This window comes from Vicia villosa, unplaced genomic scaffold (genome assembly GCF_029867415.1).
Source record: "Vicia villosa cultivar HV-30 ecotype Madison, WI unplaced genomic scaffold, Vvil1.0 ctg.000477F_1_1_3, whole genome shotgun sequence".
In the NCBI taxonomy this organism is placed as follows: Eukaryota; Viridiplantae; Streptophyta; class Magnoliopsida; order Fabales; family Fabaceae; genus Vicia; species Vicia villosa.
The window spans coordinates 450,355-475,410 of record NW_026705231.1 but is presented as its reverse complement, the minus strand read 5'-3'; the positions used below and the strand labels follow the sequence as shown (position 1 = coordinate 475,410).

Below are 25,056 nucleotides of genomic sequence, written 5' to 3'. Positions count from 1 at the left end.
ATGTTCCAAGATAAGGCAGGTAGGAGGTACCTGAAATGATAGTGGGGGCCACTAGCTCCCTCACCGTCCTGGTTGGTACGGTCGGAACGGCGGCTACGGCTACGACGGCGGCGCTCTCTTCCCAATGCTAGCTGCTCCAATCTCTCTGACAAAACGGCATTTGCCGCTTGTAGCTCTTGTGTCCTACCAAGGAGGGTACCTTGGGTAGCTTCCATCAGACGGAAGTGACTAGCATATGTGGTCTGGTGACGGTGCTGCTCATTTTGGAAAGCCAGCTGACTTTCCATAATGGTTTGTAGAGAGCGGGCATTTTGCACCTGGGATGCTTGCATGAAGGCCATGTTATCGGTCACCTGTTGCTGCATGGTAGTCAGGAGGGTATCCCTCTGGGCCTCTCGGGCCATGTGCTCACGCCACATGTCCTCAGTGACATGGAAAGTGAGAGCGGTACCTGCATGAGGGTTAGAAGAAGAGGGGGCAGTGTGTGATGGTGAAAAGTGGGGTGGTTCCTGTGTCTGGTACTCGAACTCGTCATCAGTGTTGTTACCCTCATCAGTAGGTAGATTTGGGGGCAATGGACCAATAAAGGCTGGGGCATTTATATCATAGGTCCGGTTGCGCTCAAATCTGATATCATTGCGACGGATACAAGGTGTTAGGAGGGACACTGATTATACATTTTATGAATTTGGGGATGTTAGATTTATGGTTTAGGGATGTTAAATTTCTCTATTTTCTAGACTTTTAGAAGTTAAATTTATGTTTCTTGTAATCTATTAAGGTTAGCAATCCATAAAATTGAAAGCTAAGAAAAGAGAAATCTTGTTTCTTGTAGCTTCAAGGTTGAACTTATATTTTGAGACTAACTGCAATTTTTCTGCATGTGTAAAAAAAACTTAACAATAGACAATAGTGGATAAATAACAATAGTGAACTTATATTTTGTTAGTGGAGAAATAGTGGAGAAATAACAATAGTTAATGTTAGTGACTATATATATGAATTCATCATACTGTTACTACAAATAAATATAAAATTTGTATTGTATATGAAAAAAGTATGAATTAGATTAATAGATACTATTAGTTAATGATATTTTCACTCATACTGTTTGCTAATAGATTTGTTGAAAAATATGAATTGGAAGAAAACTCTTTTTATTGATATATTTTATTAGAATAAATTGGATGAATTTTTGTTCATATTATATTTTGTTTTATTTTTTTCATAAAAAAAGTAAAGATGAATAATTGAAAAATTGATTCTTTTTTAAGAGGAAAGCATGTGAAATTGAAAGAGAAGAGAGAGATGAAGAAGTTATAATCCCGATAACAGAACCTGAAAGAGTTCTTGAGAATCCAATATTTGAAGAACATCATGGCTTTGAAAATTCTTTGGAACGTGATCTTGGAAAGCGTCCCCTGATTTGGCAATATGCACCAAATCAAGTGGATGCAATACAATGAGCTTATCTAAAATGGGGTCCATATCAAATTCATTTAGAAAACTATCCTTTGTCTGGTAATGAAGATCATCCAAGAAGGTTTCAACATACTTGGTTTAGCATATTTCCATCATGGTTAGAATATTCACCATCCGAAGATGCGGCATATTGCTTACCATGTTACCTTTTTAGCAAAAAACCAAGTGGACGTCCCGGATCACATGTCTTCATTTCTATGGGTTTTAGAAATTGGAAAAAAGTTAGGAATGGAAAGCAATGTTCCTTTCTTAAACACATGGGGAAGGATCCATGCTCACCACACAACAATGCAATGCAAGCTTGTCAAGACTTGTTGAATCAAGATGGTCATATTAGAAATGTTATTCAAGTGCAAAGTTCGTGTCAAAGAATGAATAATCGGCTACGTCTCAAGACTTCAATTGACACAGTTTGTTGGTTAACACTTCAAGCTTGTGCTTTTAGGGGTCATGATGAAACTAGTAATTCAAAAAATCAAGGAAACTTTCTTGAGTTGTTAAAACTTTTAGCATCTTATAATGATGAAATTGAAAAAGTTGTGTTGGAAAATGCTCCACAAAATTGCATGTATACTTCACATCAAATTGAAAAAGAGCTCTTGCAAATTCTTTCTAGTAGGGTGAAAAAGCATATTCGTGAGGAAATTGGTGATTCCAAATTTTGTATCGTTGTGGATGAAGCCCGCGATGAGTCAAAAAAGGAACAAATGGTTCTTGTATAAAGATTTGTTGATAAAGTTGGTTTAATACAAGAAAGATTTTTTGATGTGGCACATGTTAAAGACACCACATCTTTAACTCTTAAGGCAGCAATATGTGATATACTTTCTCGACATAACCTTGATGTTTCTAACATTCGTGGCCAAGGTTATGATGGTGCTAGCAACATGAGAGGAGAATGGAATGGCTTACAAGCACTCTTTATGAAGGATTGTCCTTATGCGTACTATGTTCATTGTTTTGCTCACCGATTGCAACTTGCGTTGGTTACATCTTCAAGAGAGGTAAAATCAGTTCATAAATTCTTTGAAAAGTTAATTTTTATTGTTAATGTTTTTTGTTCTTCTACGAAGCGCCATGATGAGTTACAAGCGGCCCAATTAGAAGAAATTGCATATTTATTAGAGATTGATGGGATTGTAACTGGTAAAGGTGCGAATCAAGTTGATACTTTGAAACGAGCGGGAGATACTCGTTGGGGATCACATTATAATTCTATTTGTAGCTTGATAAACATGTATGAAGCAACTTGTTCAGTTTTAAAAAAAATTGCAAGAGAAAGAGGAAGTTATGCTACACGCGGGGATGCTGATAGTTCTTATAATTACTTGAAGGCATTTGATTTTATATTTATTTTGCACTTGATGAAAGAAATTATGGGGATAACAGATATGCTTTGTCAAGCCTTGCAAAAACAAAATCAAGATGAAGTTAATGCTATGCACTTGGTTCGTTCAACAAAGAGTTATATTCAAGACTTAAGAGAAAATGGTTGGGATATATTGTTTACTAAAGTGAGATCTTTTTGTGAAAAACATGGTATTGAGATTCCTGATCTTAATGATATTTATTCAACAACAAGATTTGGACGATCGCGTCTTGAAGAGAATCTAGTCACAATGCAACATTATTTTAAAGTTGAAATCTTTTTCACTACCATTGACAAACAGTTACAAGAGTTGAATAGCAGATTTAATGAGCAAGCAATGGATTTGTTAACCCTTTCTTGTGCTTTGTTTCCTAAGGATGGATATAAAGCTTTTAACATTGATACTATTTGTTCTCTTGTTGGAAAATATTATTCTATGAATTTTAGTGATCAAGAGAAGAATAATTTGCAATTTCAACTCCAACATTTTCTATTTACTTTCGCAAAGAGTCAAATTTGAATAATTTATCAACTATTCAAGAACTATGTTCATGTTTGGTTGCAATAGGACAGGCTGAAATTTACTTTTTGATTGATAGACTACTCCGTCTTATCATGACTCTTCCAGTTTCTACGGCTACAACTGAGAGGTCCTTTTCAGCAATGAAAATTATCAAGACTAAGTTGAGAAACAAGATGGATGATGGGTTTCTAGGGGATAGCATGACAGTATATATTGAAAGGGAGATCAGTTCAAGCATTAGTTCTGAGTCTATTATTGATGATTTCAAGTCACTCGGAACGCGTAGAGCATTATTTTAAGGTACTTTTAAATTATATAGTTTGATTTTTTGATAATCAATTTTGTATTATGTTAACTTAATGTTTTATTAAAAATATTATTTTTATTTTTATTTATAATTTTTATTTTACATTAGCGGCCATCCCATTTTTTTTTGTCAACAAGTAGAAACGACTATATTATAACGCATAACATATTAGCGCATCACAATATCCGGCATGGAAATTAAAATAAGTGTTGTCGCAAAGGAATGCATACAAAGCCAACAACGAGGTGCTCAAATATGATTTACAGACAACAACAATAGAAGCATGATATCGCACGTAATGAGCCTATTGCTTACAACGAAACTGTCATGACGTAGGTGTTTAATATGTGTTCGGAAGTTCAAAATCAACTACTCCCTCCGTTCCTTTTTAAGTGTCGTTTTAGCAAAAAGCTCTTCAACCAAGATAGTGGATTATTAGAGTTACATTTTCTATTATACCCTTATTTATTTTTCTCTTTCCAAATAAATTCAATCATACACTCTCTTTTTCCAATAACTAATTGAAAAATTTGAGGTGGAGTTATTGAGAAAATAAGGGTATAAATGACAAATTATAACATTAAATTATAAAACGACACTTAAATAGGAACAAAAAAACTCTTCTAAAACGACACTTAAAAAGGAACGGAGGGAGTAATTGATAATTTTATCTTTTTTGTGACATAAACCAAATGCATAATCTTAAGAAAAAATATGTATTTAGGACATGTTTTACGTACTGTTAGAGCATCATAGTTCTTCTAGAACGAAATGGAAAAAAAAAATATTATGACCAATGGCGTGTTTCTTATATATTTAAACATGTTTATGTAAAGAAAAATCACCGATCCGTTGTAGTCTAGTTGGTAAGGATACTCGGCTCTCACCCGAGAGACCCGGGTTCAAGTCCCGGCAACGGAAAGTTTTACTAATTTTCATCATTAATCACATTCTTTTACTCATTAATGGCACTCAACGGAAATTTTTATCCATTATCATCATTAATCACATTATTTTACTCATAAATGGCACTGCCAGCGTTGATGAAATTGCACTTCTTTTTCACTCAACAGAGTATGTTGGAACACGCAACGGAAAATATATTTTAACTGATAGTTATTTATAAACAGATAAAAGCATACATAGATTATATGTTGAAAATGTTAGAGAAATAATACTAAATCCAAATACACACAGTGATCATCTCACACTAGTTCACGGCTGAGTTTGAGTGCTCGTCACCTGCAAAACTAGGGTTTCCACTTGCCAACCGATTCACGCTCCTGCCTCGTGTATACTGGTTCTGTGCGCCTGATCCGGAGCTGCTCGTCGTTACCTTCACACGAGCCTTCCTACCCTGTGTTTTTGGGGCATTAGCATAGTCATAATAACGAAGTGGCGTAACAGTTAAATGTGTTTGAAAATGATCAGCATATTTAATTCGAAAGATAACAGAATAACCTTCCCCATGCACTTTTCTAAATGAGGAGCAAACTTCCCTGCCACGATAGACCGGTTACAATTCATGCATTGGAATATTTCATTTGCTACGGTGGGATGAGTTTGTCCGAATATGTCAACCACATACTTGCCATTTGTGTCATTACTATTACTAGGATCAGCCAATCTAGCCCTGGCTTGTGCCGACAACTTCAATTCTTCATCTTCTTCATCCAAATTAGCATCAAGCCCCAGCTTCGCTATTCTATGACACTCTGATGCCACATCAACTATAATGGAATCGATGAGATCACAGAAAAAGTGAGATGAAATCTGCAAAACATCCCAAGCAAAAGAATAGGAGAAATAAGAATTTGACAACTCCAAATCTTCCAATTCACATACACATAAACATATTAACATCTTAACAAAAGACAGATGGAGTTTGGTTGATATTTTGTTCCAAAAGGGAATAATTGAATACTATACTAAAATCACCATAACAATATCCAAACTTAATCAGAGTTCAGTCTCAATAGAATGATTATGATATGCACTTGGTTATTATATGGAGTGACGAGTACTTAGTGGCTTAATTCTTCCTATTGACAACCAGTTCGTAAGTGGTTCCCCAAGTGCATATCAGCAAAGTAGTTACAATTGAGATTTTATGCAAAATTGGGAAGGGGAAGTAAAATAATAAATCGTAGAATGGTAACACTAATAGTAAGATTATACAAAATTCATAAAACTCATGCATATAAAATAGCATTAGTAACATAAAGAAAACCTTAAATCACTTGATATATATACTATTGTAAATTTTCATAAAGATAGCTCACAATTAAGATAATTAAAAACTTAAATCACACTTTAAATACTTGCATAAATTTAAATTCATTTATAAGCATAATTGCATAGACATTTCAAATATCGTAGAATATACAATTCAACAATAACAGGGCAAGTTCTATCTTATTCCACCAAAATAGCATTATGTGTATTCTCGTCATTACTGAAGACAAGCATCATTGCAAAAACATGGGAATTTACATTCAAACAAAATTTTAACAACTACCACGCTTGTTAGTATATTGAGAGCTAACATTCACCCTAAGCATGCTTTGCAACAAAAGATAGTTTTACAGTGAAATATGCTGGAAATCGACATCAAAATCCATTATTTAGGTCTTGCTAAAACAAATCTACTTATAATGAAGAGCATACCTGCGACTGTGTCGACAAATTTTCCTCGTCAGGAACTGACATGACTTTAACTAAAGCTTTTTGAACCTAATTAACTGGCATTACTTGTGAAAATCAGAAACAAGCACAAAAGCTTATAGGAAAAAATAAACAAAACAAATCATATTTATCAGTGAAAAGTACATATTGTTCAGAGTTTTCAATTTCAGAGATATGTAGATAAACAACATTAGAGAGGAAAAGTAGAGTAATCAAGAACCAAACAGATACCTAATTCATCACAGAAAAACTCTTACCTATTTCATCAACCGCGCCGTCGTAGATCGGAGTCTAGGAAACGTGGTGTCCACGAGCAACTCCGGCGAGTTGAGTTAGAGTGACTCCAATCTGTTAATCGCGCCTTTTTTTTCTCTTCTTTCGATAGATCTGTTGGGATAATGGCATTCGAAAATTTTACGTAAACCTTTACCTTCTCTTCTACAAACAATTAAAAAAAAAAGTTTTATTTTTTATAAATATTTAATTTTCATTCTGTTATTCAATAAAAAATTAAAAAATTAGTCTAAGACTTTAACTTATAAGTTGAACGGTATCACCTACTGACATTCAACTGTCATATGTGCTTCACGTTATACAATTCATATACGATCGAAATTGACACTTCTGTAGTTCTATATAAGTGTGATGGCTATGAGTCATATTCAGATATGATTCAACCCATTCTTGTAAAGTTCCACCTCAATCTCATATTAACTTGAGTGTTAGTGTTAATCTTTTTGCAAGAATCATCTCTAGTGACTAGAGAACTGTCACCACCATAATGGATGCCTATTCATGATCAAGATATCAACACTTCTTCTATATTCCATTACAAAAAAATTGCGTGATAGGAAGCTAATCCTACCAAGACTATCAATTTAGGGTTCAACAATAAAAAGAGAAAGACATTAAAATAAACTAAGAAAATAGAGATAAAAGATAAATTTGATTTCTTTGATTGATTCCAAATGTCTCTATGAGACTACATTATATAAGACTCTTCATGGATAATAATAACATAAAAGCCCAAACACTACTAAAAGCCCAATAACTATACTAATAATATAAGTTCTATTATTACCCATCTAACTAATATAATACCCTTCTATCATTGCCGCGGGGTTCACATGAACCTTGTCCTCAAGGTTCTAAAATAACACTAAATATAAAAAAATTTCATGCCTCTTCAAAATATATGGTATAAATTCATTAATTCCATATGCTGGATGGTAGTAAGAGGAATCTGATTTTGATTGTCAAGGAATTTTGTTTGGTTTGTGATGAGAGAGGAAAAATTGGAATGAACTTTGGTAGATGAGAGAGGAAAAATTGGAATGAACTTTGGTAGAGTTGCTGACATTAAATTGATGGGTGAGGATTGCATAGAATAGAAAATTGTTGGAAGAAAAGTGGAAAGGTGATGGTGACGTGACCTAAAGGTTGTACCACCTTGGAACTTAACTTTTGTGTGTGGATTAGGCCATGTGTTGGATGACATTGTCTTGTCATTTTCAATGAAAATATGGGGTCCATTAAAAGATAGGGAATAATGTGATTTTTCAGAAAAAGAAGGTGGTAGAATGACTAGTGAGAACGTGTTTTTCAGATTTTGGAGAGTGAAATCAATTTTTGAAAGTAAAATAAGAGGACACGTGTCTCGCAATGATGATTTGGAAAAGAGTTGTTGGAAATCCAACGCTCCAAAGTCATTTAGCCCCACTAACGTGTCATCCAATGACCAGTGTGAATATAGAGAATTAGTAGTTTGGTGAGAGACTGAATTGTTATTAGCATAACTATCCACATCTAATTTCATAGAGTAAATTTCATTTTTAGCCAGAACAATTTTATCTCCACCAGTTTCATTTAGTGCTGAAATTCTCCAAACACCAGTTGTGCCCTTGAAAACAAAGAAAGCATGAGTTAAGGATCCAACTTCTTGCTCCACAAGGAAATGATAGTCCAAAGACATCTCTTGCATTCTTGTCATCAAGGATTCATCCGCATTAACAAATTTCCATCGATCTTGAACTAATACAACTTGTGGATTTTGATCGAGAAACGGAATGGTGCGCCAAAGGAAGTTCGACTCAGGTTGAAAATTAGCATCAAAGATGGCAACATAGTCACAAAGTTTGACATAGCTATGCTTCATTCCTTCTTTGAGAGCACCAGCTTTGTAATCAATTCTGTTTTTTTTATCTCATATTTTAAGTCTAAGCCTTTCCTTGTCCATCTCTCACATTCCACCTCCACCATATTCTTAATGATTGGATCTGTTGAATCATCAAGAACTTGAATACTAATTCTATCGTATGGCCATGATAACCTACATGCAGCTCCAATTGATAACTGATACCCCTTGTATTGTTGTTTGATAACAAAAACAGGAGGGAGATTCAAGTGTGATGAGTGGAAGGGGGCAAGTGTTTTATTGTAGTTTTTGAAAGTAAAAACAATCACAAAGACTGTTGCAGCTGATATTGATAATGGATTAGAAACACGAAAACTTAATGGATTAAATGGAAATTGAATTGCACGGGAGGAAAGCTCTAAAACTCTTACTTCTTGTGAGTTACCAAAAGAAAATCCAGCCAAGCCAGAAACTGGATCTGAATGTCCTTCAAAAGTGTGTAAACAAGTTTTTACCTTCCAAATATTTGAAGTAGTGTCACTTGAACCTGTAACAAGCTCTCTTGTGGGTAGCTTTATAACTGCTTGAATCGTTGACTTGTGAGCCTCCCATGTCTCAACGCATTGATCATTCCTCCACCGTTTCAAAGTACAATCACTGGAAGGCGAAACAAGATCTCCATCATCAAACACAATATTCGTGACCTGATACGGATGACCTTGAAAAGTGACCATCTCAGATTGCATTCTCACAGTCAATTCTTTGTTAACCTGAACATGATTGGTGTGATTCATGAGCTCACCATCGTCGTCAAGAATACGATAGCAATGAACCCTTATGTTTGAAGTATCAGAGATGAATCTAATCTCAGAAATGAATCCAACTCCCCCTCCAGGAAAAACAAGCATTCTTAATGGTCGTCGGCTTTCCACTGGTCGCGACAATTTATTAGTCGTATCTTTGGAATCTGGCGGTCTTGATGGAATCGCAAAGTCGACCTTATCGTGAAACATGATGTCGTTGAAGGGAGCTTCGATGTTGAGCAGTAATGAAGAATTGAAATATGGTTGTTGGATTTTGTTAGCAGATCTTGGCGAAGAAAGGTATGGTGAATTTGTTGTTGTGCAGTGGTGTGAAGTTACGAAGAGATCGGTTCCAGTAAAATTGAAGGTTGCAAGATGTTGTGTGGGTAGGAAATTATGAATCTGAGATGAATAATTAGAAGGAACATACAATTTCTCTTGAAGATGAATTAGCATTGTTGATTGCTGTGATTTTGACTCTTCTAATTTATCCCAAATTGCAAGCTTGTTGTTCATACCAGAAGCATTTACCTCTTCTTGGTGTTCCGCCGGTAAGAGTTGAAGTTTCAGTTGTGACTCTTCTTCTCCACCATGTTTCATCGTCAGATTTGAAGGATAGAAAAACACTTAGAAAGGGGGGGTTTGAATAAGTGTAGTCTAAAAACTTGAACGATAAAAACAAGTTGCACAGTTATTTTTATTCTGGTTCGTTGTTAACTAAACTACTCCAGTCCACCCCCTTGGAGTGATTTACCTCACCTGAGGATTTAATCCACTAATCTCAACAGATTACAATGGTTTTCCACTTAGCCCGCGACTAAGTCTTCTAGAGTATCCTAATCACAACCTGATCACTCCAGGAACAATTGCTTAGACACAAGCTAAGACTTTCTAGAGTATCCTGACCACCACGTGATCACTCTAGTTACAACTGCTTAGACACAAGCTAAGACTTCCTAGAGTATCCTGATCACACTTGATCACTCTAGTTACTTAAAAATTAATGTAATCAATTCTAAGAGTATTACAATACTTCTGAAAAGCTATAATCACAACAGTGATATTTCTCTTAAAGTTTAAGCTTAATCTCACTAATATATTACAACAGCAATGTAGTGAGCTTTGATGAAGATGAAGTTTGTGAGCTTTGAATTGAACAGCGTTTCAGCAAGTTTGTATTCACAGAATTCGTCAGAATCGGTAACCTTGCTTCTCATCAGAACTTCATATTTATAGGCACTTGAGAAGATGACCGTTGGGAGCATTTAATGCTTTGCGTATTCCGTACAGCATTGCATTTAATGTTTCACTCTCTTGTCAACTACCTCGAGCCTTGTTTACGCTGTGTCTACGGACGTTGCCTTTAATAGCTTCTAACGTTCCTTTTGTCAGTCAGCGTAGCCTGCCATCTTGTACTTGCTTCTGATCTGATGTTTGTGTATACAACGTTTGAATATCATTAGAGTCAAACTGCTTGGTGCAGAGCATCTTCTTGTCTTCTGACCTTGCAGTGCTTCTGAGCGTGATACCATGAGAACTTCAGTGCTTCTGCTTCTGAACTCAAGTTCTTCTGATGCTTCCATAGACCCATGTTCTGATTCTGCTTTGACCATCTTCTGATGTCTTGCCAGACCATGTTCTGATGTTGCATGCTGAACCTTCTGAGTCAAAGCTTCTGAGCGCTGATTTGTGCATACTCTTGATATATTTCCTGAAAGGGAAATTGCAGTGTATTAGAGTACCACATTATCTCATCCAAAATTCATATCCTTGTTATCATCAAAACTAAGAATATTGATCAGAACAAATCTTGTTCTAACAATCTCCCCCTTTTTGATGATGACAAAAACATATATAAATGATATGAATTTGCGATCAGAAAGAGCAGACGACTAAAGAAAATTACACAGCTAAAGCATAAGCATGTGAATATGTCTCCCCCTGAGATTTATAATCTCCCCCTGAGATAGATAATCTCCCCCTGAAATAAATACTAGAAGAGTTTTAATAATAAAAGACTTCCCTGAGTATTTCAGTAGAGACGTTCACATATGCTTGATCTTCAGAACATTCATGACTTCTGATTCTTGCTTCCATAGGACAGCTTCAGAACTTGAATTTCTTTGATCTTCAGAACATTCACAGCTTCTGATTCTTGCTTCCATCGGACAACTTCAGAACTTGAATTTCTTTGATCTTCAGAACATTCACAACTTCTGATTCTTGCTTCCATCAGAACAGCTTCAGAGCTTGAATTTCTTCTTACATCACTTCATGCTAGATTGTATCAGAACATTGTTGAATGTACCAGAGCATCATCAGAGCATCTCTACATCCTGAAATGTTACAGAACAAAGCTAAACGATAAAAGTCAGCATGAATGAGTCAGAACACATAATATGTATCAGAGCCACATAATATGTATCAGAACAAATAAACATAATGTTTCAGAGCATATTCTATCATCAGAATATCTGAACATTCTTCCTTCTTGCTTCTGATTCTGAAGATTCATAGCACTCAGCTTGCTTCAAGAATCCAAGAGCTTGATTCTTTAGACTTGCTTCTCCTTGAAGAGGATCTTCAATTCCTGCAACAACAAAATTTAAAACATAGAACTTTGCAAGTTCTGTTAGCAAATGTGAGGCCTTTTTACCCGGTAACTGATAATATTAATCAGATCATTTATCACATTTTCTCCCCCTTTTTGTCATAACATCAAAAAGAATATAAAAGATTCAGATGTAGAAAACGACAAACAGAAGAACTTTTCATTGATCAAACAAACAGAGTTACAAAGAGAGGTATGCAAACAAAAATATGCTGCAAGTAAAGAGAACTACAAGGACTCAAGGACTACAACCCTAGCTTAGACAAAATCTTAGCTAACATATCATGAATCCCATTGTTGTCCTCAATTTGCCTAGCCACGAGAAGCTTGAGACTCTGCATGCCTGTTTAGACGAGAAGCTCTACGGGAAGAAAATGCATGAATACAAGGAGGAACTGAAAACAGTTCACAGGAAGAGAGTGATTGTCTCAAACGGGGCTTTCCCTTAACATAGAAGTCAAGTACATGATGCTTAACTTCATCCAATATCTCAAGAAAGTCTTCTTCCTTTGGATAAATGTTGATAACAGCATCGCAGAAGAGATCTGACTCGAGACTTCTTGGAATCTTGAGTCTCTTGTGAGATCCGTCTTGAAATCAATGTCGGCGATCCCCGAGATGTGTTTCTCAACCTGGAACCAATCAACCCTTCCAACCGTTCTATTCAAATAGATCGACCACCCTTGAGCCTTCGTCTTCGCATCTGGTTTGAAACCATAAGCACCCAAGTCATCAACGTCCACATGAGATTTACACAAAACTTCCATTTCTGATGGAGGAATGGAGTAAGTTTTCAGTGGAGTAACCTCTTGTCTGTTGAATGCTCGTTGAGAGGAACTTGAAGACGGATTCATGGTGAATGCTAGGTTGAAGATGAATAAACTAGGGTTTATGCGAAATGCAGATAATGAGAGAAAGAGCAAAAGATGAAACTGAATGCAAGAGAGAGAAATATAAGAGGGAAAAGAAACGTTTGAAGAATATAAAAGAAAAGAAATAAAAAGAAATGATGGATAGCATTTATGTTACGTGACGTGAGGAGAGGTAATTATGACAAAAGAAGTGATTAGCACAGTTACCTAAGTAGGCGTCCCCTCAACTGCACGCATGCTTTTCCAGAAATAGTGAATACTTGTTCATTTTCTGGAGAGACTGGTGACAGCTGTTTTGCTTTAAAAGAGCTTCTGAATCAACTTAGATAATGACACGTTAGAGATAACAGAATCAGAGATTCTAATTGATTAGTATCAGAACTTCTTATGGCTGCCTAGTCTTACCACATTTCAGAAGATACTCATACAAAGATCTTCTCATCTTCTCATTCTGGGCACAAGTCCATACTGATATTCTTCAGAATGAACTTAAACCTATCTTCAGCAAGGGGTTTTGTAAAGATATCAGCCCATTGATGGTCTGTATCCACAAAGTTTAAAGAAATAACACCCTTCTGAACATAGTCCCTTATGAAATGATGTTTAATCTCAATATGTTTAGCTTTTGAATGTAAGATGGGATTCTTTGATAAACATATAGCAGAAGTATTATCACAGAAGATAGGAATGTTACTCTCATATATCTGATAATCTTCTAGTTGACTTCTCATCTAGAGCATTTGTGTGCTACAACCAGCAGCAGCAACATATTCTGCTTCTGTTGTTGAGAGGGTAATAGTAGCTTGCTTCTTGCTGTACCATGAGATCAGATGACTTCCAAGAAATTGACAACTTCCATAAGTGCTCTTTCTTTCAATTCTATCTCCAGCATAGTCAGCATCACAGAATCCTACTAAGTTGTATTCTTTGGATCTTCTGTAGACTAAACCAAGATTAGTAGTACCTTTCAGATACCTCAGAATTCTCTTAACAGCAGTTAAATGAGATTCTCTCGGATCTGATTGGAATCTAGCACACAAACAAACACTGAAGAGAATGTCAGGTCTAGAAGCAGTTAGGTATAGAAGAGAACCAATCATACCTCTGTACAACTTCTGATCTACCTTCTTACTTACCTCATCCTTACCTAGGACACATGTTGGATGCATAGGAGTTTTTGGCTTCTTTGCTTTCAGAAAGATTAAACTTCTTCAGAAGTTCTTTCACATACTTCGTTTGATGAACATAGGTTCCATCAGAAGTTTGGTTGATTTGAATCCCAAGGAAATACTTGAGTTCTCCCATCATGCTCATTTCAAATTCAGCCTGCATAGACTCAGCAAACTCCTTTCCAAGTGTAGCATTAGATGTTCCAAAGATGATATCATCAACATATATTTGACAGATTAAAATATCCTTTTTAAAGGTTTTACAAAAAAGAGTAGTGTCCACTTTTCCTCTAGTGAAACCATTTTCCAGAAGGAAAGAACTTAAACGTTCATACCAGGCTCTAGGAGCTTGCTTCAATCCGTATAATGATTTCTTTAATTTAAAAACATGATTTGGAGACTTGGAGTCTTCAAAACCAGGAGGTTGATGGACATAAACTTCTTCATCTATATAACCATTTAAGAAGGCACTCTTGACATCCATCTGATAAAGAGTGATGTTGTGTTGAGTGGCAAAAGAAATTAAAAGACGAATAGATTCTAACCTGGCCACTGGTGCAAAGGTTTCTGTGTAGTCAATTCCTTCTTGCTGACTATAGCCCTGAGCAACCAGTCTGGCTTTGTTTCTTACCACTTCTCCCTTCTCGCTTAGCTTGTTTCTGAATACCCATTTAGTGCCGATGATGTTAAATCCTTTTGGTCTAGGAACCAAGTCCCATACATCATTCCTTGTAAACTGATTGAGTTCTTCTTGCATGGCAATTATCCAGTCTAGATCTTCTAGAGCTTGATCAACAGAAGTTGGCTCGATCAAAGAAACAAGACCTAATTTACAGTCTGCATTGTTCTTAAGGAATGCCCTTGTTCTGATGGGATCATCTTTCTTCCCAAGGATCAAATCTTCTGAATGAGCTGACGCAAGTCTAGATGATCTTCTAACTATTGGCTCTTCAGAAATCCTGAGATTCTCTAAAGATGCAGCAACTTGATCTTCTGATCCATTGCTTCTGAGACTACCAGCTTTTGCAGCTTTGCTTCTTGGTTCTACAGCTTCTGATATATCAATATCTATATCTGCAAAATTCTCAAGCTGCTTTGGTTTTTCAAGACCAAGCTTATCATCAAACCTGATATTGATTGATTCTTCTACAATCAATGTTTCAGTATTGTATACTCTGTAGCCTTTAGAGCGTTCAGAATATCCAAGAAGGAAACACTTTTGTGCTTTAGAATCAAACTTACCAAGATGATCTTTAGTATTCAGAATAAAACATACACATCCAAAAGGATGGAAATATGAAATGTTGGGCTTTCTGTTCTTCCACAATTCATAAGGAGTCTTATTTAGAATAGGTCTGATAGAGATTCTATTCTGAATGTAACATGCAGTGTTTATTGCTTCTGCCCAGAAATGCTTAGCCATATTGGTTTCATTGATCATGGTTCTGGCCATTTCTTGTAGAGTCCTATTCTTTCGCTCTACAACTCCATTTTGTTGTGGAGTTCTAGGATAAGAGAAATCATGGGCAATGCCATTTTCTTTGAAGAACTCCTCAAAGAATCTGTTCTCAAATTCGCCACCATGATCACTTCTGACCTTTATGATCTTGCACTCCTTCTCAGATTGGATCTGAGTGCAGAATTCAAAGAACACTGAATGAGACTCATCCTTGTGTTTTAAGAACTTTACCCATGTCCAGCGGCTATAATCATCAACGATGACTAATCCATATTTCTTCCCTCTGACAGATGCTGTTTTGACTGGGCCAAACAAATCAATGTGCAAGAGTTCTAACGACCTTGAGGAAGAAACAACATTCTTAGACTTGAATGCAGGTTTGGAGAACTTGCCCTTCTGACATGCTTCACAAAGAGCATCTGATTTGTATTTCAGATTTGGGAGTCCTCAACCAGATTTAGTTTGTTAATTTGTAAATCTTTCTCAAACTAGCATGACCTAATCTTCTGTGCCAGACCCATTGCTCTTCAGAAACAGACATAAGACAAGTCACCTTCTGCTTCTCAAGATCAGAAAGATCAATCTTATAAATGTTGTTCTTTCTCTTGCCTGTAGATAGGATTGAGCCATCCTTCTGACTTACAGCCTTGCAAGACTTTTGATTGAAGATTATATCATAACCATTGTCACTTAATTGACTTATGGACAATAAGTTATGCGTTAATCCTTCTACAAGAAGTACATTAGTTATGGAAGGAGAGTTACCAAGACTTATGGTTCCAGAGCCAATGATTTTGCCCTTCTGATCTCCTCTAAACTTGACTTCTCCACCTGGTTTAAGCACCAGGTCTTGGAATGTAGACCTTCTTCCCGTCATGTGTCGCGAGCACCCAGAGTCCAGGTACCATGACATTTTTCTTTTTGTCCTCTTTGTAGCCAAGGATATCTGCAACAGAAATTATCTTCTCCTTAGGTACCCACAATTTCTTGGGTCCTTTCTTGTTAGTTCTCCTCAAGTTCTGATTGAACTTGGGTTTAGCATAATATTTAACAGGAGGAACAACATGATATTCTTTAGGTTTGTCAGCATGATATTTCTTAGGATGTGTCACATGCTTCTTGGTGTGAACAATGTTAAAACTCTGAGCATGTGAAGTGAGCCTAATATCATGTGCATGGCCATATTTGAACTGATCATACAATGGCTTGTATGTGATCTTCAGATCATCAATAGGTTCAAATTTATGTGAGGTATCACCCTCATAGCCAAAGCCAAACCTTCTGTTTCCAGAAACACCATATATCATAGAAGCAAGATGACTTCTGCCAATACTTCTAGATAAGAACTTTCTGAAGCTCGAGTCATATTCTTTCAGAATATGATTGAGACTCGGAATGGATTTTTCTGTTTCAGAAGGAGATCCACTATCTTTGGATAGATTTAAAACTTTTTCCTTCAGTTCAGAGTTTTCCACTTCCAGCTTCTTAGTTTCAAATTCAAACTGCTTCTTCAGCTTTTTGTATTTGATACTAAGATGAGCCTTGAGTTCCAGAAGTTCTGTTAAACTGGAAACTAACTCTTCTCTAGATAGTTCAGAAAATACCTCTTCAGAATCTGATTCTGATGTAGATTCTGATCCATCATCTTCTGTAGCCATCAGCGCGAAGTTGGCTTGCTCTCCTTCAGAGTCTGATTCTGATTCTGATTCAGAATCATCCCATGTTGCCATAAGACCTTTCTTCTTATGAAACTTCTTCTTGGGATTCTCCTTCTGAAGTTTTGGACATTCATTCTTGAAGTGTCCAGGCTCATTACACTCATAGCAGACAGCCTTCTTCTTGTCAGATCTTCTGTCGCCAGAAGATTCTCCTCGTTCAAATCTATTTGAACTTCTGAAGCCTCTGAACTTCCTTTGCTTGCTCTTCCAAAGTTGGTTTACCCTTCTGGAGATCATGGACAGTTCATCTTCTTCTTCTGATTCTGATTCTTCAGAATCTTCTTCTTTAGCCTGAAAAGCGTTAGTGCATTTTTTAACATTAGATTTTAATGCAATAGACTTACCTTTCTTTTGAGGCTCGTTTGCGTCCAGCTCTATTTCATGGCTTCTCAAGGCATTGATAAGCTCTTCCAAAGAAACTTCATTCAGATTCTTTGCAATCTTGAATGATGTTACCATTGGACCCCATCTTCTGGGTAAGCTTCTGATAATATTCTTTACATGATCAGCCTTGGTGTAGCCTTTATCCAGAACTCTTAATCCAGCAGTTAGCGTTTGAAATCTTGAGAACATCTTCTCAATGTTTTCATCATCCTCCATCTTGAAGGCTTCATATCTCTGGATTAGAGCAAGAGCTTTAGTCTCCTTGACTTGAGCATTTCCCTCATGGGTCATTTTCAATGACTCATATATATCATAGGCTGTTTCCCTGTTATATATATTCTCATACTCAGCATGAGAGATAGCATTCAGCAAAACAGTTCTACATTTATGATGATTCTTGAAAAGCTTCTTCTGATCATCATCCATTTCTTGCCTTGTAAGCCTTACGCCACTAGCTTTCACTGGATGTTTGTAACCATCCATCAGAAGATCCCATAGTTCACCATCTAGACCAAGAAAGTAACTTTCCAGTTTATCTTTCCAGTATTCAAAGTTTTCACCATCAAATACTGGTGGTCTAGTATAACCATTGTTACCATTATATTGCTCAGCAGAGCTAGATGTATATGCAGGTGGGTTTGTTGGAATTTCACCAGCCATCTTTTACTGAAACGTTTTTCTCTTCCTGAATCTTTTCTAAACACGGTTAAGTGCTTGCACCTTAGAACCGGCGCTCTGATGCCAATTGAAGGATAGAAAAACACTTAGAAAGGGGGGGTTTGAATAAGTGTAGTCTAAAAACTTGAACGATAAAAACAAGTTGCACAGTTATTTTTATCCTGGTTCGTTGTTAACTAAACTACTCCAGTCCACCCCTTTGGAGTAATTTACCTCACCTGAGGATTTAATCCACTAATCTCAACAGATTACAATGGTTTTCCACTTAGCCCGCGACTAAGTCTTCTAGAGTATCCTGATCACAACCTGATCACTCCAGGAACAATTGCTTAGACACAAGCTAAGACTTTCTAGAGTATCCTGACCACCACGTGATCACTCTAGTTACAACTGCTTAGACACAAGCTAAGATTTCCTAGAGTATCCTGATCACACTTGATCACTCTAGTTACTTACAAATTAATGTAATCAATTCTAAGAGTATTACAATGCTTCTGAAAATCTATAATCACAACAGTGATATTTTTCTTAAAGTTTAAGCTTAATCTCACTAATATATTACAACAGCAATGTAGTGAGCTTTGATGAAGATGAAGTTTGTGAGCTTTGAATTGAACAGCGTTTCAGCAAGTTTGTATTCATAGAATTCGTCAGAATCGGTAACCTTGCTTCTCATCAGAACTTCATATTTATAGGCACTTGAGAAGATGACCATTGGGAGCATTTAATGCTTTGCGTATTCCGTACAGCATTGCATTTAATGTTTCACTCTTTTGTCAACTACCTCGAGCCTTGTTTACGCTGTGTCTACTGACGTTGCCTTTAATAGCTTCTAACGTTCCTTTTGTCAGTCAGCGTAGCCTGCCATCTTGTACTTGCTTCTGATCTGATGTTTGTGTATACAACGTTTGAATATCATCAGAGTCAAACAGCTTGGTGCAGAGCATCTTCTTGTCTTCTGACCTTGAAGTGCTTCTGAGCGTGATACCATGAGAACTTCAATGCTTCTGCTTCTGAACTCAAGTTCTTCTGATGCTTCCATAGACCCATGTTCTGATTCTGCTTTGACCATCTTCTGATGTCTTGCCAGACCATGTTCTGATGTTGCATGCTGAACCTTCTGAGTCAAAGCTTCTGAGCGCTGATTTGTGCATACTCTTTATATATTTCCTGAAAGGGAAATTGCAGTGTATTAGAGTACCACATTATCTCATCCAAAATTCATATCCTTGTTATCATCAAAACTAAGAATATTGATCAGAACAAATCTTGTTCTAACAAGATTTACTTGTTGCAACTGTGTTTGGTACATCTTTGGTGACTCTTCTAGGTCATCCTCTTTGAGCTTCAAAGATTCATCTTCGGCAACAAAATCTTGGAGAAATGAACTTTTTTTAATTGATTTCACTGATTTCAGATCTAGCTCCACATCTTCTTCCTCTTGGCCATCCTCTATTGAATGATTTTGTTTGTGGTTAACTTCAACAGTAGAAGTTGGTTCGATAAACAGATCTGGCTCCTCCTCCTCTTCTATTTCCTCATCTAATTTCATGATAAAATGTCTCCATTTGGGTTTAAAATGCCAAAAAAATATTTCTGTGAAAGTATTCCAAGACATCGAAGGATGAGGTCGAATCCTCCATAGCCACCATTTAAGAGCACAACCTCTCATCGCCATTGCAACTACCTTCATTTTCTCCTCATCCTCCACAATATTGTTGACTCTAAAATATTTTTCAATTGAAAAGATCCACCAAGATGATTCTTCTACTCCATAAAAATTACGCTAGAACCCCATTTAGCAGGAATGAGATCGAAATGAAAGCACCAATTGATAGGAAGCTAATCCTACCAAGACTATCAATTTAGGGTTCAACAATAAAAATAGAAAGACATTAAAATAAACTAAGAAAATAGAGATAAAAGATAAATTTGATTTCTTTGATTGATTCCAAATGTCTCTATGAGACTACATTATATAAGACTCTTCATGGATAATAATAACATAAAAGCCCAAACACTACTAAAAGCCCAATAACTATACTAATAATATAAGTTCTATTATTACCCATCTAACTAATATAATACCCTTCTATCATTGCGCCATCTATGAGAATCAATTTTCTTTTATTTTCTCTAATTTATTTTTATTCACCCGAATTTCTTCAATTTCTCATTTGCAATTTCTTTCAATATCCTCTTCAATGGCTAGCTTGAAATTAACCCGTGCTTAAACCATCGCCAACGTTCAACTCAAATAACTTATTGAGATCATTCAAGACAAAGTTGTGACGGTTCTTTCTCCTACTATCAAAGAAAGTTCCTACAACAAAATCACCTAAACATTAATGATGTTTCTTCAACCTTTATTCTAAGAAACTTGTTCAAATCCCTTACCTAATTTATCACTTCCTCTACCACATGATTAACTTTATCCATCATCGATAAATTTTCCTCTTCATAGTCGACAGAAAATGATGGTAACCACATTTGAAAAATAACTAAGTATGAAGAGACCTAGTCTTCGACAATAGAGATACGTGGACCAAGATGGTTCAACCGAATTATTAAGCTTACCTTAGAAGATTCAGGAACAAATCCACAAGATTAGGATCACTCTCTCTTCAAAACATGTCCAGAATCTAGGAAAGGTTTACACAAATTAAACCTACGACAAAGGGTCAAGTTCGACACGTTCATCAGATGTTGAGGACTTGGCATAATTTTTAGCCTAAGAGCCACTTAAACAAAGGATGTCTCTACAACGCAATAGAAGTCAATAAGAAACTCTCGACAGAGGAAGTTAGGAGGTTCAAAGGCAACTATCAAAGTGATAGTGGGTTTGTAGCAGTTTAAAAAATTGAAGACGCATGGAAGCAAACTAGAAGACTGAAGCCCCACGTAAGAGGATACGTGACAGGTTGTCAGGAAATAATCGTAGTCGACGGTTATCATTGTAATAGTATATAATGCAAGCTCATTCATGTAATCAATATCGCAAAAATTACTTCTTCTCTATAGAACTAGAGTACCCAAGTCACATAGTGAAATAGTTTTTGAGAATAATGTATGAGTCTGCGCCCATCTCTTTAAATTATTTCAGTCATTTCAATTAAAAAAATTATTTTAATGCTAGTTAATATGCTTTTTGTCCGTTTTCTTCTTTCAAGGCAACTTTATATTATTTCAATTAGAGTTTACGTTCAGTTTGTCAACATTCAAATATTTAAGTTCCAATAACAAACGTTTTTAGTTATACTTTTATACACAAATTATCTCTAGGATTTTTTTCTAGTTTAATCTATTAAGTGAACTAAAACCTATAATTTGATTAACTAAAAATACCAGTAAAAAAATTAGCTAGGGAGATGTTTCAATTTATATGAAGCAATGCCTAAAGCTTTGTACAGATTGGCTAGGAGTAATTTTCCCAAGCCTACGTTTCGACCTTCATGAAGTTGGGTCTCTAAAGGAATATAATGTTTAGCTAATTGCAAAGAGCTTGAGCAGAAAAGGTAGTAAGAAATCCAGAGAGTCAGAAAAGCAATATGTTATAAGTCGGAAACCTCTTTGTTAATCTTGTCATGATGATTAGCAATATACTTGTGATTCTTTCTTCTTAAATGTATTTCTTGTACTTGTTTTGTAAGATTTTCATGTCTAATTTACCTGATTTTGAATATTTTGATGCAACTTTGATTTTTTAGGATTTGTACTTCGACATGGCTAAAAATAACTCAAGGTATGTTCCTGCTCGCATTTGTATCATTTGTCGTGTTTGTTATTTCTTTAGTTGTGTGTTGTTGTTAATTTATCACATTGGGGGTTGATTTTACTTTGACATAACTTTATGTTTGGTTTTTTTCTCTCCATCCTTTTATCACTTCTGCTTTGTTGCTATATGTTTGGTTTTTTGTTTTATGTTCTTTTATCATTGTGAGGAGTATTTTTTAATTTTTGGAAGAGAATTTGGTTCTTAACTAGATTGATAGGTAAATGAAATGGAGTGATTATAGGGTTTTCAAGTGGTGTTGTTGAGTTGATTCGGGTTGTGTGGATTAGCTTTGTTTTTTGGTGGGTTGTTGAGAATTGCTCTAAAGGTTGAGTCTTTTGGACATTGAAATTTAAATTTGAAAGAAGCTACATTGTTAAAAGAAGCTTTGTCATGCTCTTTGAATTACACTTTTTTGTCTATTGCAGAGTCTGTGGAAGTGTTTTATGGAATGGTAGAAATGCCGGGGAAAGACCAAGCATTGTGTCAAATCAATGTGTAACGTGCATTAGAGTTAATTTTATATTTCTTATTATGTTCTGCAGGTTAGATCTCAATGCATCGTTCTAACAGATAACTACTGTGAGGATGCATATGATCTACTTCAAAACTTTTTGTTGAAGAAACTATTGGTAAATTCATTCTGCATATTTCTGGTTAATTCCTAGATAAGTACTTTTTTTTGTTCAATTTGGTATAAGATTACTCTTATGCTTATATGTTATTTTTCAGCTTGTTGGTATTCTGCTAGACACACAAAATCTAAAAGCTTTGACATCAGTATCAATGACGAGAAATCTTGAGGGAGTCCAACTACTATTGGTTGGCTCAGCTCCGAACTACATATATGCTTTATTTGAGATGTGTAGGTTTTATGTTTCACAATACATTTAAATTAAGAATTTCTGGATAATCAAGTTTAATGTATATTAAGTTGTTTTTTGATTCTTTGAAGTGATGCAAGACCAACAATCTTCTTCTTTTGTCGGAGCTTTGAACCATAACTATTGGAAGCTCCCTGATGAAAGTAAGTATTTATATCTATGTCTTTTGTCGAAGATCATATTATCAAATCCCAAACAATGTCAAATCCAGTCAAACTAATGTTTTCTTGAGTATGCTGAGATTAAAGTCAGAGATCTTGTCAAGCTAATTCTTTCTTTTCAAGTTAATATTCCTTTCTTATCTTATCTTATGCTAATTATAATTCTCACGCATTCAAGTTTTTTTTACCGAATTTGTTTCTTTGCAGTTCCCAAAGCTCGAAGTGTTATTGTTATCTTCTACTTTTGTTACACGTGCAGTTTTATCCAGAGATTGTGCCTTTGGAGGCTCAGAAGACTAAAAAAAATGTTACTGTGATGGTTTGGTTTCAGCCTTTGAAGTGAGTGTTTTGTTTTCTGAGTAGTGTATTATAGTGGTTGTGACTGTGTTCTATTGTGTTATATTATGACCGTTGATGTTAATTTTGATTGAGGTGTGGTGAGTTGATTTCAATGTCATACTCGGTGAGTTAATTTCGACCGGGTTCACTGCAGGATGGTTTCTTGAGGCGTGCATACGTGACATTTAGCATATTGGTAGATATTGTTGCAAAGATGGTTTCTTGAATCCAAAACCTAAGAATGTATTTTCTTCTTCCGGCAACAACCATGATTGCCAGGATTGCAAATTTTGGTTTAGCGAGAGAAGAATCTTTAACTGATATAACTTATATAAGAATTAGATCTTCAACCACAGACACATAAACTTCCTGATACTTGCATGCCAAAATTTTTGCCACTAGACCAACCAACTAAAGCTTCTTTCTTACCACATACTGTTTTTTCAAAAATCTATTTATAAGATTAACTATGAGAAACAATGACTCATGAACCGGGTCAAATTTGTCGTGCACCTAAAAAGGGCTCAAGCAAAACTAATGAGCATTATCATTATTGGGTGGAATTGAAATTTAATGGAAATTAATGACATTTATATTCAAGGGTTAAATTTGTTCTGACCCTTTGCAAGTACTTAATGCTGTTAGTAATATAAATTTGATTGGAAAGTATTGCCATATTAGTGAGAAAATTCAGGTGCATTCTTAGGCTAATTCAATCAATATAGTAAGAGAAAATACAATAAATGTTTCTATTGACAAAGGATTCATCAAGACCAAAGGATTAATCATAAGTGTTTGCAAAGATTATATCATATCCCATTTGTAGTTTAAAAAAATAAAAAATAAAAAAATAAATCTATCTCTAATTGTTACTTATTTTGTTCTGATTTTCATACTACTAATATATTAGTAAAAAAAATTAAATGGTCAATTTCCATTTTATATATGTAATTTGATCAAACTTCTTTACTTTATATTTTTTTTATCGTTTAAAAAAAACTACATCACAAATAATATTCTCGGGCGACAGCACGGATCTCTAACTAGTAAGTAATTTAAAATTTACGGACTGACTTCACAAGATACATGTTTGTCATTAGTGGAGAGTGTGAAAATAATTTAAACTGTCACTATCAATGCACTTCTTTTTTTTTACTGTTTGCAAATCTATTATTCTCAAACGAATATATTTAGACTCATAAGAAGGCATTCAATTAACAATAAGAATGATAAAATTAATATGATAAGAAAAAAGAGATTAACATTCTAATAATATTAATAGTATACCTTATTAAAACAAGGGTTCAGAATAAAAAACAAAACATAAAAAGTTCAACTACTAATTTAAAAATATAAAATACTTAATAACATAAGTCTAAAATATTATTATATAACACTTCTCTCAAACTTACAAGGTACACACAGAAAATATTGAGAGTTTAATAGTTTATCAATAAAAAATAAAAAATTTATGTACTCAATAATAAATAATATAAACTCAAAACATTAATATTTTAAACTATCTTTGTTTAAAATTTGTTAAAATTTATTTATTATAAATTAATTCTAAAAATAAGAAATCAAATTATAAAAAGAGCGACAATAATAAAAAGAACTAGTTTTGAAGAATCAAATCAAAATAGAGAAAATCAACCAACACAAAATCCAATCATACCAAACTAAACCATATCAAAACAGCAAAGAAT

At 35.2% G+C, this 25,056-nt stretch overlaps 1 protein-coding gene, 1 non-coding gene and 1 pseudogene across 2 annotated transcripts; 2 read left to right on the top strand and 1 right to left on the bottom strand.

Annotated features, from left to right (window-relative positions):
* Positions 1-402: 402 nt before the first annotated feature.
* LOC131628775 (uncharacterized) lies at positions 403-3,673 on the top strand (annotated as a pseudogene).
* Positions 3,674-4,529: 856 nt separating this feature from the next.
* Positions 4,530-4,602, top strand: TRNAE-CUC (transfer RNA glutamic acid (anticodon CUC)). Its single transcript has one exon. It is a non-coding gene; the product is annotated as a tRNA-Glu (tRNA).
* Positions 4,603-4,618: 16 nt separating this feature from the next.
* LOC131628768 (SAGA-associated factor 11-like) lies at positions 4,619-8,079 on the bottom strand. The gene is made up of 4 exons (XM_058899587.1): positions 6,624-8,079; positions 6,349-6,422; positions 5,143-5,454; positions 4,619-5,038 (listed from the first exon to the last, which is right to left on the bottom strand). Exons 2-4 carry the CDS (start codon positions 6,388-6,390, stop codon positions 4,892-4,894), a joined length of 501 nt encoding a protein of 166 aa, XP_058755570.1. The 5' UTR covers positions 6,391-6,422; positions 6,624-8,079; the 3' UTR covers positions 4,619-4,891.
* Positions 8,080-25,056: the final 16,977 nt, after the last annotated feature.